Genomic DNA, 19,003 nt, shown 5'->3' with positions numbered 1-19,003 from the left:
TTCAAAAATTTATAATAGACCTCCACACTTTTTTTAAAATTCAAATAACCTATAAAAAATTTCATAAAAACCTTTGATATTTTTAAAAAAATTATATTTTATTTCTTAATATGCGATTGTACAATAAACATTTGTATCTATAAGAAAAAAGAAAAAAAATCAACTAAGACCTTATACAATTGAATATTGAAAATGTCATTTTTAATTTTTATTAATTTAAAATTATTGATAATTTTAAGAATAAAAAAGTAGAAATAAAATAGTAATTTTACTTCACAATACTATTATTTCATTAATAAAATTTAATTTTATATGGGAAATTGTTATTTATGTTATATTTTTGGGTAAAAATATTATTTATGGTAACTAAGGGTGAAAAAGGATTTTTAGGCTAAACCTTGGGTGGGACAGTGATTCACCCCATTTTTAATTACCGTCGCAGAATGAGAAAGGGAAAGAAGATTAGGAGGCATGCCATGTATTCAATCATTTGTTCATTATTGAACCACGTGTCGGATTGCTGGGCCCTTTACAGAAGACTTATCGTTCAGCTCTATGTTTTTTGTTCATAATTTTAGGTGCGAGCCTATTGAATTAGTTTGCCATAGGCTTAGTTGGAATTTATTATTATTTCCAACGGGAAGAACACTTCATGTTGATGTAGACTAGGATCCAATCAAGATTATTTTAATAATTGAAAATCAATTTCTTTTTACATTGAAATTAAACTGAATTCGATTAGATTTGACAAAATATTTCCACTTTATGCACCAAAATAAAATATTCTTATTGAATTATAATAACATTATACTTATAAATAATAAATATAAATTTATATATAAATAATAATATATTATCATATATTTAAATAATTAAATGATAACAAATTATATGGGCATATATTATTATTTATTTATAAGTTTATACTCATTATTTATATGTATAATATTATTTATTGAATTGAATTAGATTTAAAAGTTTGTATAACTTAGTTCAAATTGTACAATTAGATAAAATCACTTAAAAATTATAATTTATGTTTATATAATTGTTTAATTTGAGTTGATAAATTTTTAAAAACAGTTTTCAGTTTTTGTTATGGTTTTAGCGATTTTCAAATTAGAGCAAAACGTAAACCGTATTTTTTTAATATACACACATATATAACATAATTTTCTAATAAACAATTAGATATACAATTTTTTTATATTTATTTTATTATTTTTTATATGTATTTATATATGTTTTATATTAATTTTATATATTTATATTATGCTCTATAAAATTATAATCAATTAATTTTATTAAATTATATATATTTAGAAGTGAATAGTTTTAATAAATTCAAACTGTAATTTAAATCATAATTTTTAATTTGGTTTGATTTAGAAAATTTCTTTAACTCTTTTTTAGTTTGATTAAAAAAAACTCTTAAAATACATCAACACACCTTTAATAGGATTTGAACTCCTCTTAGTTGCGATTATACTGGGCTTGTCTTCTATTCTGAAACCCAAAGGTTAGAGCCCACTGAAAGTCATAAACAAAAGTTGGCTTGGATATGCAATAATAATGTATCACTCTGTTAAATGTTGATGCGGATAATTTTTAGAATTTATCCTTAAAGTTTTTCCTAACATCCTATAGCCCTTTAAAATACTTTAATGACGTTTGAGTCCTTGTATCTCATCAGCAAACATCAGAGACCAGAATGTCTCGTTACTAAACAAGTTCACTGGCCAAATCTGAGGAACGGCAATAAGGAATTTTATGTGGATGTTTATGGTCGAGGTGTCAAATTATGACTTGCCAACCTAGATATCCTTATCACCAACTTGTATTCTAGTCAAAGAAACTGAACACGTGTCATTATTAAAAAAACCGAGTAAGAGCAAGTCGGTCGACTCCTCATTACTTGGAGTGAGACCTAGGACAGGAGATTGCATTTGACACGTGTCTTTTGTTAACATTCATTGCTTCTTCACAACACCTCACTCAGCCATAATTAAGCTTTAACCAGTAAGATTTATTTTTAAGGGTAATATTGTGTGTATTATTTTTTTGTGTATTATTTATATATATAAATAATATATTATTTTATAATTAAATATTATTTAATTTTTTATTCATGATCACTCAATTATATAATAATATATTATTTATATACATAAATTATGTATTGAATACACATATTTATTATACTGCTAAATGCTACTTAATTTTACAGCACATATACATAAAACTTCATTCGTGTGTGTATAGTTTGATTTATTATCGTTCAATAGGCTTTTCTCTTTTTAAGCTAAACTGAAATAAAATGTTTGAAAATTTTTTAAATTAAATCAAACTATTTTAAATTTTAAATCAAATAAAATTAAATTGAAAAAACATAATTTTATTTGATTTAAATTATGGTTGAACCTATTAAAATTATTCATTTTAAATATATATTATTTAATAAAATTAATTGAATTATAATTTTCTAGAATTAATATAAACATATATATATAACAAAATAAATATAAAAATATATGTTGTATAACTAATTACTTATTAAAAAATTCTGTCAAAAAAAAAACATAAAATATAATTTATAATTCGGTTCGATTTTAATCTCTCAAATTGAAAATTATTTTTTAAAATTTTATTAACTTAAATTAAACAATTTTACAAACCAACTTAAATTAAATCATAACTTTTAAATAGTTATATTCCTGTCTTACAATTTGAACGAAATCACACCCCTAAAACTTGAGGCAAGAAACATTATCTTGAGCATCACAAAGTACACAGAGACGTGGACGCTCTATGTGCCCATAATATCGTATCCGGGCTTGTTCTTCAATTTAATGCACACATTTCTCTCTGCTTAAAATAGGCCTTTAAAAGAAACCTAGAGAATAAAGATTAAGGTGAAGAAAGTCTAGCAGTTACTTATGGCTCAAACTATGTTGTTCATGCCTGGTGTTTCCACAAAGGGCGATCCTTTACTCGCATTCCAAACTCAGAGATTAAGGCCGAAACCATTTTCCCATCTTCTGTTTAACCCCCTTTCTGATAATGCTTCTGTTGCTTTTTCTTCTAAACCGTTCACTGCTTTTGCTCTCTTCAAATCAAAAACCAAGGCCCTCCCACGAAGGTTAAGGCTTTGTTGGTCGATCTCTTCTTGGTGTAAAGTTAATTTGTTTTGATGTGATTTTTAATTGTGTATGATTTCAGGCTGTGGCGAAGCCAAAACCTCAGGTTGAAGATGGTATCTTTGGCACCTCTGGAGGGATCGGTTTTACAAAGCAAAATGAGCTCTTTGTGGGTCGTGTTGCCATGATTGGCTTTGCTGTGAGTTCTACCTATCAAATTGCTCTTAATTCACTTATTCTTTTTCTTGCAATTTGATATTCCATTAAAGCTTATATTAGTAGATTATTTATAATTTAAATCTAGAAAATAGTGTGAGTAATATGGCATGGAGAATGACCTTTTTGTTGCAAAACTATAAGAACAAATGTTATGTGTATTTATTTTGAGTATACAGATAGATACACATTTGTGTGTTATCATATGATTGGGTGTTGTATTATTCATAATTCAAAATTATTCAATCATTCGATGATATACATCAAATGTGTATTTATTTATATACTTAAAGTAGATATACATAGTTTTATTGAAAATATAAATATTCCAAGATCTAATGTAGTATAATGTTGCAAGAAAAATTAGATGATTAAATGGAAATTGCAAAATTTGTAAGTCCTAAGATTTTTTTTTGCATGTATTTTAGGCTTCTTTGTTGGGAGAGGGAATAACAGGAAAGGGGATTCTAGCTCAATTAAATCTAGAGACAGGAATTCCAATCTATGAAGCTGAACCCCTTCTATTATTTTTCATCCTTTTCACCCTGCTTGGAGCCATTGGAGCCTTGGGAGACCGTGGAAAATTTGTTGACGATGAACCAGCCACCGGACCTGTGATTCCTCCTGGCAAAAGCTTCAGAGCTGCATTGGGTCTCAAAGAAGGAGGTAATAAATAAACAATAAAACTATGTATACATATTTTTAAATACACAAATAGATACATTTATCATAAAACGTAATCACATGATAACACATTATCTTTTAGTATGACATTGTTTTAATTATGTGGAACAATTAGGTCCTTTGTTCGGATTCACAAAGGCGAATGAGCTGTTTGTAGGAAGATTGGCTCAGTTGGGCATTGCATTTTCTTTGATCGGAGAAATCATAACGGGGAAGGGAGCTCTAGCTCAACTCAACATTGAGACTGGAATTCCTGTTAATGAACTTGAACCCCTTGTGTTGTTTAACGTTGTCTTCTTCTTCATTGCTGCATTGAATCCTGGAACTGGTAAATTTGTCACTGACGAAGAGGCAGAATAGATAGTCTTTAAGCGCTGATTATGTTTACACAAACAAACTTGCATTTTATTTATGTAAAATCCTATGCTCTGTTTTTTACTCTCTCATGTTTAACTCTATTCTAGAAAATGTATTACCACTAACAAAACAAACCAGGAAGGTGTATTATTCGGTTTAAACTATAAATCAGATCGAATCATTCAAAAATAGTAATTTGTTTTAGTTTAGTTTATAAAATAGTTTGATTTTGTTTAATAAATTTCAGAAAAAATGGTTTACAGTTTGGATTACGATTTCTGTAGTTTTTAAACGAAATTAAACTATAAACTGTAATTTTTAAATATATATATATATATAAATCATATTTGACAAAATTTTTTATAAACAATTAAGTGTATTATTTCTTTATATGTATATGATATATCTATTTTACATTTTTTTAATATTTATTTCATATTTTAAAAAACTATAATTCAATTATTAATGGTTAAATACAACTTATTTAAAAATAAATAATTTTTAATAGGTTTAAATCATAATTTTATATTAAATCCTATTTTTTTAATTTGATTTGGTTTGAAATTTTTTAAATCATTTTTTTACTTAGTTAAAAAACCTTCTTAACCCACATTAAATCGGATCGTATACCCCCTAGAACAAACTAATTATTAAATTTACCTTAGAGCTCATACTCTAATAAAGGAATTGGCAAATAGTCAGTAAATGTATCATATATTTATCCTTAAATTGAATATAGAATGGGTCAACATTTTTTATTTCATTTCTTTCTTATAATAGACATGTTTTAATGATTGTGGAAGATTAAATCGAATGGAATCTTTATCGTGAACAAAAAATCACTATAATAAAAATTAATATTAAAATAAATTGATTTTAAAAAATGTCAAATCTCCAAAGTCACCCTTTAATTATTGACACGAAACCGAATAATTTAAGTAATGATACTCCTCCAAGCTTTTGCAAAAGTTGTTTGATGGGCAACCAACCACCCTCATTAGTAAAATAAGATTACGTGTGTAAAATAAACACAACATAATGACCTTCATCTGTTACTAATTATTATTAAGGTGCAAATTTTTTTAACTTTATCAATGAGAGGACAAAAGTTATAAGAATAGAAGTATGTACATATTTTTTTATATATATTATATAATTAGATTAATTTTAATTAAAGATAAAATAATATTTAATTATATAATAATATATTATTTATATATTTAAATTATATCTAAAATATATATACATATAATATTACTCAAGTTATAAGTCAATCAATCAAGAAATATTGAACCCTTGCTTAGATTTAACTTTATGAAAAAGGGAAAACAGAATAATGACAAATAACATATTAATGCTAATTAATAAATTATTTAAAATTTTGCATCTTAACTAATAACTTTGCTTTAATTAATTATGAGTGATTTCTTTTCTGCCCCAAGCATGGTGGGAAAATAATTTTTCACCTATTGAATTTGTAAATCATTTCACTAGGCCAAAACCTAACAAAATAATGATTAAATGATCTTGATCTATATGGATAGAGGTAATGAGTAAGCTCGATGAGTTGTTCAATGAAAATGAGAAAGAAACCAATATTACATGAATTGATTTGCAAATTTTCAAATTTACTATGAAGAAACTACATTTTAGGGCTTTGATGAGATTTTTTGTCATCAACTAAAGTATATAATTTTGAGTTTTAGGCAAAAATAGCTACTATCCAATATATTAATGAAAGAGATTAATGAAGATGAAAAAAGTTTTTAACATAGTTTAGTTCACTACTTAGAAACTTATTGCATGATTACGTTATTTAGCTCTAGGGAATATGGTCGGATGGAGTTTGCATAGCGATTACAAGAAAGAAATAATGCATCTTGAATTTTTAGTGAGGTGAAAAATTTCTCTCTTGGATCTTTATTTTCAACGCCTTCTTGTCTTCTTTCTAGGGATGACAACCAGGAGAGTCAGGTAAGAGATTTCAATCCCTATCCTCATCTTTGGTCTATCCTTGTTACGGGGATAAAAAAGATTCTCCATCTTTTCCTTACGAAAAAAATCTTCTCCACATCCTATCCTTGTGGGAAAAAATATTCTTCTCGCATTTTCTAAATATAACATAAATATATTAAATAATAAAATTAACTAAAATTAAAACCAATTCACTATTTCAAATATTACAAATATCATATATTGACCACTTTAATATGTACAACAAAAATATAAATAAATTTGAAAAATATAAATAGTCTAAAACTATAAAGATATATTAGTGTTTTAAGCAAAAATATTGATATAAAAGGTCGGGGATAGGAACAGGGACAAGGGCAGGGTGTGGAGGGGGCACATGTATTTTTGTCCTTGACTCGTCCCCGATAGCAGAGATGTTTTTCGTCCCTTTTTTTGTTTCTATTAGAAAGGATTGAATACCCTAAATTCAGATTTAAATTGTCATTTCTATTTCCTTCCTCTACTTATGTGGTGGTCTTTTATAATATGAAAGATAGAGTGGTGGAGTTAAATGCATATATTCTATCTTAGTGTATCTAATTTAAATACCAATTTAGAGATTTATTCCTATTTTAGTCAATATGAACAACAACAAGATAATTATATTGATAATTATTTCTTGATTTGATAACACACTATTGTTTTGTCTTATAAACACAAAATGAAATAAGATCTATTACCATACGAAGTTCTTTTCATTGTTTTCGGATTGAAAAGCGAAGAGATTAGTTCTATTGTTGTATTGCTATTTCTTATCTACCTCCTATTGCTTATGTTTTTCTTATCTTTATTTCTTCTTTTAATATTTATCTCTTTGTATCAATTATTGAATACATAAAACAATTTTCTACAAATTATATTACAATTCAATCAAGTAACACCTCTATCCCACATTCCTAGATGATTGGCAGGTAGGTGGTGTGTTGGTCATGACACCTCTAGCTTGTCACCCATTAATCAAATCTTGAAAGTGTCATACCTATGAGGTCAATGAAAAAGGAGTTCTACCTTGTAGCATAGGAGTTAATTTACAAGATTTTAAGACATATTTTATCATAGGAATTAACGCCTCGTTTGTGTGCAAAATCTAGGCATATTTTATCTAAATTTCACTTCTTTTTTTTTTTTTGACTAGCGAACCCTATCTGATTTTATCGAACAAGTAAAATATAAAGTATAATAACTAGATTCATAATTACTATATTAGATAATTTAGGATTTTACTAATAACTGACTATTTGATTTCAAGTTTATTAGTCTAGGTTTTTCATATGAGATAGAGATTACACTAGACGAACCCTAACTTTTCACAAAAGGTTCTTTTGCTTCATCATTCAAGCTACTCTGTAAGGTCATTTTCTTACCTTTTATATATGTGGCAACTTTATAGCCTTAAAGTATCATAGAAATTAAAATAACACTTTGTACCATGTATAATCAAATTTCTTTTAACCAAGTTAAATTTTGAGATAAAAAATGTGGTTTTATGTAGTTAGTGGTACGGTTAGATTTGAACTGAACCGAATCGAATTTAAGCTTATTGAAGCTCGAGCTTGACTCCTTTTAATAGGTCAAGCTAAAGTTCGAGTTCGAATTCATCGAGCTCATGTCAAAAATGTTCAAACTTAGCTTATTTGAGGGAAATTGAACTCAAGTTCAGCATGAGTTCGAGCTTTGAGCTCGACTTTATCCTAAAACGATGATGTTTTGATATATATTGATCAAAATAATATTATTTAGTCAATTCATATCAAAAATTTTAAACTCGTGAGTTTTACAAGTTGAACACTCCTAAAGCTTAAATTCAAAAATACTGAACTCTAGGGCTTGAGCTTGATCTCATTTGAGTCAAATTTATTTTAGACTCGTTTAAGCTCGAACTCAAATAAATTCTATTTGAATTTAACCTTAGTTAATGGGTGGAAAAGTTTTTAAAGCCAAACATTAGGTGGGAAAAGAAAATCTATAATTAATTCATTAAAAACTTTCTTGTCTCTGTTATAGCCCATGCGAAATGACAAAGAAAGGGACAGAGAGGACCACCCGATACATAACATGGTCTCCTCTTAGCTTTAGCTTTTTCCTTCTCTTCGAAGTTCTCTCCCCGTCAACCGAATCTTCCAACTGTTACAGTTTGGTACATCTAAGCCTTGAACTTGCACGGCGTTTGAGCGACCCAATTCAGGCGGGACAGGTTCGTCGTCAGACACTTAAGATTAGTTTATATGTACTTTCAGTTCCGTTACTTTTCAAAGTAACTGTCTCAATCAGAGCTGTTGATTTCTGCGAAGTAATGGATAAATCATCACCGATTGTTAATGAAAATCATCATCACTCCTTCTCTTCGTCGGCTTCTCAGAGACATGTTAGCTACAGGTCCTCTCTCTTTTTCTTTATGTATACAAATTTCTTCTTTTTCTTTTTCTTTTTAATTTTAGACTGGAATTTATGGTATGGATTTTCTTTTTTAATTGGTTTAAATAGGAATGATCAAAGATTAGCATAATTAAGTAAAGCTTTAAGTTTGGATTAGGTCAATGGAGCTAACTGCTTTAGTTTTGGTTGATGTATATTCTCAATGATTGTAGTAAATGATTAATTAGCTGTAGTTGAACTGTACTGATTTTTATATGGTATTGATATAACTATCTCATGCTTTTGTGGATGTGTCTTTGGGATTCCATAATACTTTAAAGGTGTTTGCAATCTAAAACTCTTAAGCTGAATTAACTTTGAGGCTTGTTTGGATGATGAGGAGGAATTGTATAAAACTGAACTTATCTGTAGACATTTTTAAATTCATGTGTTTTTTTTGATGTGGGGTCAGTGCAAGAAATGGTAGCCACAGCTACTTTAGTGAAAATTTAAAATGGATGTTTGAAGATATCATTAGATTGGTTCATTTGACGGAGTCTGTTTTATTGATTACCCATGCATGATGAATTGGCAACTCCATGTGCTATACAGAACTAATGGGAACATTTGGTATCATAGCTTTTGTTCATGATGCCATACATGGTTTTTCTATGGCTTCAATAAAGTGCCTATTTTACACTAATTCTGAGCATTTTTTAGGCCATTGGGTTTTGAATGGCTAGTTTACATCTGACTAGTCAAAATTATTGTACATTGGGCAATTTACATGTTACATACAAGCTATATCAGTGAAAGTGAACTAGTCTAATGTTTCCCAAGTTTCATTCATTTAGGGTGGTATTTTGCATTTAAAACACCATGGGTTAATAACTATATTTAAAACACTGGGAAGATTCAATATGGCAGAAATGTCTAGCTATAATACCAAATTGATGTTGTCGATGAATGCAATGACTGCTGGCTAGGCTCTTTGCAATTGAGTGCCCTAAGGACATTGTTTTTCTCTTGTCAGCCAGACTAAGGGCATTGATTTAGTTATGTCCAAATGCATCCCTTTTCTCCTGTATAAAGTTTCTTTTTTCTTTTTCAAATGCCGTTATTACTCTTTCTTAAATTGTTTCTCAACATCTGTATTGCAACTAATCTAGGAGGGCTGCTATTGGAATTTTGCTATCATATAATCCAAATCATTTATTTTGATAGTGCCAAACTACTTGCCTTGATAGTTGTGATTAAAAAAAAGTAAACAAGTTGATCATTCAAACATTCAAATAATCTTGCTAAATGTTTCCTAATCAATGCAAGTTTATCTCAATAATTGATTTTTTAACTGGGACCTATTACTCAATATATCTCTATTTTGAGATATGTACAATGTTTTCTTATTCTTGGCTTTCTTCTTTCCTTTGTTTGGATGTTATAAACTAAGGGCAAGTGGGAAAATAGAATCCTGTAGTGAGATGGACCTTAGAAACACATGGAATTGAGCACAGTTTGTTCTAACTTCCAAGTTTCCTTCTATCTGAGTGAATATTTTTTTTTCTGTTTAAATTGGTGTCCTTAAATAAATATTTTGACATTGCTTATGAGGAAGGCAATAAATGTCAGAACTTTATTCCAAGTCTTCTTGCATTGTCTCTAAACTCATAATTTGATGTGTTTATTATCTTGTGATTATGATTCCTTAATAATTATTTTGTTGTGGAACGGGTGAGAATTAGATCAGCTGCAATTCTTCACCGTGGTTTGAATGATTGATAGACTGAGCTACAAATGTCAAGAAGAATATAACAATCTAAAATAAGTTCTAGAAATAAATAATATTGTGAGTAAAAAGTCTATTGGTATTCCAACATTGTGGGATTTTTTCTGTCTGTAATTCTTTAATCTTGAATATATTTCAGAAGATAGAACATGACAGCATTCTTTTGTGCAGCTGTGGTTCTTGCGGCTATGAGCTAAACCTTAGCTCCTCTAATCGAAACATCTCAACAATTGGTTCAAAATATGGAAAATCTATGAAGCGAGGGATCATATCATTTGTAAGCATAGATGAGAGCAGATTCACACAGGTTGATGAGCTGCAATGCATTCCCTACCTTTCCAAAAACACATGGGGTTTTTTCCGCCACAGAACCAAACTTCTTTGCCGAAAGTGTGGTAACCATATTGGAAATGCTTACGATGACAAAACCTTAGTTTACCCACCTGTGCCAGATGAATCTAATTCATCCTCGGGTAATTATGGTTCTGGTCAGAGAAAATATAATGTTAGAATACGAGCCTTACAGCCTTCCTCAGCCGATGGATCTGGCACCTCACTATTCTCATGATATGAAGTACCATAGTCTTCTTCATCAGGTATGATATTTCAAATGTCAGTCAGCAACAACTACACTAAGAGTTTTCCGTGTGATTATTTTTTGTATAGGTGTTTCAAGTGTACTTCTTTTTCTCTCTGTATTTATCTACAAGACCTGTATATGGAAGTATCAGAAACTAAATCAAAAGCAAAGCGAAGTGGAATTTTGAAGGGAGTTGAATGGTTTGCCTAAGTCAGTGAGCATTTCCAAATTTGAATGTAAGAAAGAGTGATATTTTTGGATTGAGTTAAATGCAACAATTAGCTTTTGCAGCAGTTTATGCTTCAACCTCTCTGGTCATTTCCATTCTCTCTTTGGCTGCTGCCAAGTATAGTACTAACTATATTGCTACCCGGCTCAACTACTCAAGGGATAGGCAAGTGAGACAATTCTTTCAAGTCAAAATTTGGATTTGCCTCCCATTTTAATAATATTTTAGGCTTTTAGTTTGCAGTGCAAACCACCCTAACATTTACTAGAAACTATGATACCATGGAATATTATGATAGTGGTAGCCTAAGTTAAAGTATATATTATCGTAGTACTCATCTCTAAAAGTATTATCCCTAGGATAGAGTAACTATCAACTTGACTTATGCATGATTAGAACTTAAATATCATATTTTATGGAAAAAAAAAAACCTTCATAATTCTTGAAACAATCTCATGTTATTAAAATCCAAATTAGGGATAGCTTACAAAAGATGTCACAATCTAAAATGACATGTGTAGCATAACTAAATCATAACATAACATGAGTATCAAAAACACAGCATAGCTCATCAATAACTCCACAGTATGTTATCTGCATTCTCCTACTTGTCTCTACATAATCATTATCTGCACATGTTTATCTGCAAAATATTAAGGGTAAGAAGTGAATGATAATCACTCAGTAAGTAGAGGACACTAGATTATACATTTCATTTCTCTTCATTCCTTTCCACCTTCTAAACTTATATGCCTCAATTTCAATTTTGGTCATTTTGGGTACACATATGAACTGAGACTTGGATGACATAGAATGTAATTTATGTAAAATTCATTTATAATTTTTGGTGAAAGTTTTTTCATGAAAACATTTTTATCTGAAAACTTTACTTAATTGTACCGATTGGACTAGGTTGAGCAAGAATGTGACACCTTGACCATAAGTTATTGTATTCACAATATAATTGAACTCATCTTAATGGGAATACATTTACTGTAAGTGCACATGATAGGATTCTAATAACATCTCTCTGTTGGTGCATATACTGTTTGCATGACACCTCTCTATGGGTGCACCTTACTATGGACATTGATCATCTCATGGGTGTCTCTTGCAACAACCTTCTTAGAAACATATCATTTCAAAATTTTACGAGAAAATATATTTTTGTTGGTGTTATAAAACTTTAAACTTATGAGATCAAGTCTCGCTCATATAATATTAGGGGTAAGTAAATTTGGATACTTTGTAAAAACTTATACAACTAAAACCAAAATTGATCGGTTTGTAACAATAAAAACCGAAACCTATAACCTACAAGATTGTTTCCTACCAGAAACCTTTTTTTTTTTTTTTGGTTACTAGAATTGATTATATGTGGTTGATTGAGTTAGCTCCTCAATTTTATTCCATACAGAATTAATTTTCAGATACTAACTTTTACAGGTAACATATTTTACTCATTATTTACAAATTGTAATCATGGTAGATACTACCACCATGGTTATCAAATCCTCTTTTGGCATGTTCAGTTATGCCATGGATACTCTTGCTGAATACAAAATCATGAGTATTCTCTCTCATTTGTGAAATCAACTGCTTTCACAAAATCGGAATTGGAACCTACTTACGATAAACTGGTTTTGGATGAAATCGAAACCAGCAGTTAGGTACCTATAATTCCAGTTTCTGTTTGGTTTTTTTCTCATCCCTGTGTAATGTGGGAAGCTTAGGTACCACACATGTACTAAAACTATGAAAGCATTAAGCCCACGCAGACAGTACGGAAACACTAAGCCCACAACTGAAAATCCGGCATTTAACCTCGCCTAATTAAATTTTAATCCAACACTAAACATTGCTTGCAATATGCAAACTAATTCTGGAAGACGGTGAGGAAGCGCAGGATTTCAGCTTCCGCCTGTATCTCCTTCTTGTTATCGCGGGAAGTAGAAGTGCAAGAGTGATGTAGTTAATGGCACCATTGTCGTAATCTTTTAAAAAATAAAATAATAAAATTATTATAATAAAAAATATCACAAATCACTCTTAAAATATATCAATTTATACTAATAATATGAATTGAAACAGGATATATACTTTATTATATAATATATTTATTCTATTATATTAATTCGATATATTTAAAGATATATATATTTTTGTATATATATTAATTACATTAGTATATTATAAAATACTTAATAATCATAAAACATTGAAATGCTTGTGCGGTCACTCCTCTGTTCGTGCAAATTATGATATAAAATATTATTCAGATAACGGAGGCAGCGGCAAAGTTTGTTTGGGTTGTGTCATTGGGTTTTATCTCAGAATTTGGATCACTGCGAGCCCATTGGGTTGGATTGGCCTGCTTAATTTTCATTACTAATTTTCAATTGGGAAGTGTGGCAGATTTGGAAACAAATACAGTCATGCATTAAAATGACAACAAAAGGTCAATTATGACAGCTTTCTAATCGGTTAATTGCTAGTCTCGATGGTTGCCCTAAATCAGTAATTAAATGATGAAATCAAGATTATATGATTGATCAAACCAAGATATAATCATTATTTATAAAGTAGAGTTATTTATATAATTTTATATATAAATAATAATTAAATAATTAAAAATTAAAAAAAATCAATAATTAATTATATAATTACTCATTATTATTTATTTATATATTTTTATTATATTTATCCATAATTTGTTTCCCACCAAATTTTGAATTAAAAAATTATTAAACATTTTGGCTTATAACTAATTTGAGTCAACATCAATCTAATCCATAACCTAACATAGTTGTGGTCCAACCCCTTCAAATTAAAACTAATCAGAAACAATTTATAGGGATTTTGAATTTTGAACACCTAGCTAGGCAGCGTGTAGATCAATTACCCAGAATGGCACTTTACCACCTTGTTTTTACTGAGTTAACTCCCCTGCCCTAAACTTAAAAAAAGACATTTTCCCACCCTTGACCTTTAAAACCAATCCTTTCCCATGTTTCATCAAGTTTTATCAGTAAATTTCATTAAATTTTAAGATAAATACTAAAAAGATGAAAATACATTTAGTAGTTGATTTTTTTTAAGTTTGAATATTGGTGTGATAGGTTAAATGACTTATATACCCACCTTTTACACATTTTGCCATAATAACTCATCTCTCTCAACTTCACCAATCTTCTCCTCACCTGAAAACCTTGTTATTTCCTTCATTTTTCATTCAATCTCCCAATTAGTTTTCATGATTTCAGTAACGTCTCCTTAACCATAGTTCGTGGTCAAGGTTCTACCTATATTGATTAATATGTAAGCTATAACTGAGTAACATTTGAAGATTTGACTATTTAATTCCCTTGAGACGGCTTAACTTTGTCAACCCTGTACAAGTATTGGAGAACTATAAAGAATTGTAGTTGATTGTTGACCAAATGAAAGTATTGGAGAAAGAAAAATACACATCTATATCTGCACAAGTTTGAATTGATTCTTTATCAATAACCCACTATTTTATCGAACATTTTCAATGATCGAACTTAAAAATATAAATTAAGTATTTATGATAATTCCAGAGAACAAGTGAAACGGATATATAAAGAATGAATCATCAAATTAAAATTCTAAAGCCAAATTTCATCATATTGTGAACTAGTCGTGCCATAATAGCCAAACTCAACAATCATTGGTTTTTAGAATTGACTATAAACTCTCATTCACCTCTCTCAACTCAGTCTTTTCAATCAAAGTATCTCCCTCAATTCAATCTCTCAATCAAAGTCTTTAACGACCAAACCCCCTGCGTCTTCAACTCTCCTTTACCTCTGTCAACTTAATCTTTCAATCAAAGCCTTCCTCAATTCAATCTATCAATCATAACCCCCTCCTCAATTCAAATCTATCCAATAGGCAAGGTTTAAGATGAATTCTCGTAGTTGGATTGTCTTCCAAGAAGAATCTTTTTGAACTCTAGAGTCTTGGCTAAGAAAAATTGTGACTCTGTGTGCCAAAAATATATAGTCGATCGGGTTTTTGTCTTAGTCGTAAAGAATCCTAATATGGAGACTTGTGAGTTCCTTAAAAATTACTAACAATCCAGCTCAACGACCATATTAGGAGAGAAAGCATGGAAGAGACACAAGATGATGAGCACTAAGAGAAGAGAAGTGACAAAGTCATTAATGGTTATGAGAGAGTTTGTGTTGTTGATAGTAAAGATGAGAAAAGTTATTTTACTAAAGAAGAAAAAAATATAAAAAACCAAAAAAATAAATAACATAATTATGCTTAAGATTTAAAATTAAATGGTAAAATTACTTAAATGCCCTTTTACTATTAAAATTGCCAGAAAAATGAAAAGAAACATGAGAAAGTGTTTTTTTAAAAGTTCAAGGATAAACTTGTCATTCAAACAAAAATAGGACGGATAATAGACGTCTTGCCATGAATAATTAATAAGTAATTTGTTCTTAATCAGATTAGTCAAAGTGGAGCATTTTGGGATCCACCTGTCAGCTTGAAAATGGCATGTAACAAAAGAATCTCGCATTAAATATGGTCATGTGAAAAAAGTTTGAAACATTTCAAAGAAGATAGAAGAATGAAGTGTACCAAAACCATTAATTAATTAATTATTTTCTTCGTTTTTCTCATTGTCTTGTGTTGGATTAGGGATTAGGATTAGGTTTGGGATTAAGGTGAAATAATTATTAAAGGAATAGATAAATGTATTGTAAAAGACAGTTCAAATCGGAGGAGAGTTCTCAAGTTAAAAGGAAGATGGTGAGAGCCAGAGAAACATAGAAGGTGAACCAGTCTTGTCTACTTTCTCACATGTCCAATTTGTGTCGTGACTGTGCATACAAGTGAAGAAGAAGACTCAAATTGGGTTGATTGCGTGATAGTCGAATCACATATCATGTCATGTATTGAGAATAAAATTTTTCATGTCATATATAGCGTATCCTATCATTTTTTAAGATACATTTTTTGAAAAATAATATAATAAAATATTAATATAATAATATAAAATTAATTAACACATTATGATCATTATTATTTTGAAAATTATCAAAAAATACTTTTAAAACTTTAAAATTTTTTATATACACCCTTATTATATCTTTATTGTTCTTAAAAAATATATCGATTTGTATCGATATTATATATTATATTATATGATACATTTACTGTATCATATTAATTTGATACACATTAGGATATATATCATTTTTTACTTGTGTCATATCGTATGATATGTATCGTATATCTTAAAATATTAATAACTATGTTGATGAGTTTCAATCTATGTAATTTAGTAATACGAAATAAATCCAATATTTTTGTTGAAAGAAATCTAGAAAATAGCTGGGAGCAATATTTGTTGATTCTAAACACGTGAAAGAGTTTTTTTTTTTTTTTTTCTGTTTTAATCTTTTGAATAAGAAATATAAAAGCAAAGGCAAAAGGCAGAAGATTCCTCTAAACAAGAAATAAAATGAAGGGATAATAAAAATAAAAAATATTAAAAAGCACTTAAATTCCTCAGCTGGAAATGGGAAAAGAGCAGAGACTTGAGAAATGCATTCAATTATTAAAATGAAGAAATGAAATAACAATGAGGATATTGTCATGTGGATTGTTTAAGAAATTAAAAGCAAGATGAGAAGAAGAAGGGAAAAGGAGAATTTTTAGCAGGCTTTGGGTAGATAGCTTTAGGCAAACAGAGACCTACCAAAGAGTTTAAAAGTCTGAAAGGCATCAGTTTTGATAAAAATTATGGAAAATTCATTCAGGATGGCATTTTTCTTTCTTTATGCGGTGGAGGTGGAAGAAAGTAATGTGTCCTTTAAAGTTGTTTGACTTATTCATCAGCTTCAGCTTCCAAGAGAAGCACTTCCAACCAAAGCAAAAATAAAAGCTGCTTTCCTTTATTGTTGTGACCAACATCAAAAGAGAAGGAGGTCCTCCTTCCTCAAGCATTAATAATTCCATTATTCGAAATTAATAAAATTACGTGTACATATTTATTTTTATATAATTTATATACATAGATAATATATCATTATATAATTAGATAATTTTAAATTAAAAAATAAAATAATACTCAATCATATAATAAACTTAAATTATATATCAAAAGTGTGTACGTATAATATTATTCGATTCCAAATATGTTTTCTTGCTTTTGATAAACGCTTCCTTCCATACATACTCCTCATTTTTTGATGGTTAATGAACTTTTTTTTTTTAAATTAAGAAATTTATAAATAAAAATAGTACAAAAATATGAAGAGTATACCTTAAACAAATGTCATGAAAGACTAGCTATGAAACAAAGTGAACATGCAGACTCTATCAGATGGCTCGGGGCTGCGATGAAATTTCATACTTTAGTTCCAAGTCAACAATTACGGCTGTAGCTACATCACAAATATATGAAACTTTTGTGAACTTTAAATCAAAATCAAGGGTTAATTAATGTAAAATTATATGCTAATTAATCAAACCCACCAAGTCATAGTTAACCTTCTTATGCAAATATGTAGAAATTTGTGAGCTGACTGACTTGTGTTCAGGTTTGGGTCAACACAAATCTAATAAATTTCTAAAATTACACCTAAACCTTGAAAATTATAACTAAAGAAAGTCAGAAATTGTTAAGACGAAAATGTGATTTTATAGATGTGAATTAATAAATTAAACTATGAATGTAGAATTGTTTATAGATGTGATTCAATAAAACTATATATATATTTTTTAATAATTGAGAAACCTCATCTAACTTCATCCAATAGGTAAAGTTTGAGGTACAGTAATTAAATCCATAATTCAGGATTTTACTAATCAGTTTGAACTTGATTCTTTGTATGAAGAATCTTGTAGCTTTACCAATTTTACTAACCTAGAGTCTAACATTTTTTTTATATTATTAAATGGACAAATACTTTTCTTGTGGAGAAGAGTCTATTTATTTGATTAAGTGTTGTCATGTGTGTAGTCAATGGAAGCAAATAAGGGCTATGAACAAATGAGGCCTATGCTTCTCTAGCATGTTATATTGGGTCAAGATTATTTATGTAGTGTCATTTTCGTCCACTTCATTTAAGACCCTTTTTTATTTTCAACACCCATTGTGGTCCTATTGGAGAATTAAAGATCCCTTATGGCGGGAGGCATGGGCAAACCGATTTGGACAACTTATCTTTGCCAATACCATAATATATATAGTTATCAATATTATGCGATATATGATATAATATAAATAAAAAATAATACGTATTTTAAGATATATTAAATTAATATGATACAACCGTTAAAAAAATTAATGTAGAAAAATAAATAATGTGAAACAACTCTCTGATTTCATTTTCCTCACTTTATTCAAATTCTTTAAAATAAATTTAAAGGAAAAAATTCTAAGAAGAAACAGGATATTCTCCCACCAACAGCTACATCTATATAATTTTGGGCCCTTAAATATGCCCCACTATTTCCACCAAGTGCCCCTAAAATGGGGTCTTTGAGTTTGAGTAAGTTTTAGAATGGGGAGATGAATAATAGGACTCTCATCTTTTTAATGATTGTTAGATCTGTATGCTTGCCACTAACTATGCAACTTCTGAAACCCATAGACACAA

At 29.1% G+C, this 19,003-nt stretch overlaps 1 protein-coding gene and 1 pseudogene across 1 annotated transcript; both read left to right on the top strand.

Annotated features, from left to right (window-relative positions):
- The first annotated feature begins 2,885 nt into the window (after positions 1 to 2,885).
- On the top strand, positions 2,886 to 4,475 carry LOC123206096 (annotated as a pseudogene).
- Positions 4,476 to 8,391: 3,916 nt separating this feature from the next.
- On the top strand, positions 8,392 to 11,434 carry LOC123206091 (uncharacterized protein At4g08330, chloroplastic-like). Its single transcript, XM_044623214.1, has 2 exons — positions 8,392 to 8,783; positions 10,720 to 11,434. The coding sequence occupies exons 1-2, from the start codon at positions 8,422 to 8,424 to the stop codon at positions 11,114 to 11,116; spliced, it is 759 nt and encodes a 252-aa protein (XP_044479149.1). The 5' UTR covers positions 8,392 to 8,421; the 3' UTR covers positions 11,117 to 11,434.
- Positions 11,435 to 19,003: the final 7,569 nt, after the last annotated feature.

This window comes from Mangifera indica, unplaced genomic scaffold (genome assembly GCF_011075055.1).
Source record: "Mangifera indica cultivar Alphonso unplaced genomic scaffold, CATAS_Mindica_2.1 Un_0024, whole genome shotgun sequence".
NCBI lineage: Eukaryota > Viridiplantae > Streptophyta > Magnoliopsida > Sapindales > Anacardiaceae > Mangifera > Mangifera indica.
Note: the sequence above shows the minus strand (reverse complement) of the source record. Positions and strands in the feature narration are given on the sequence as shown.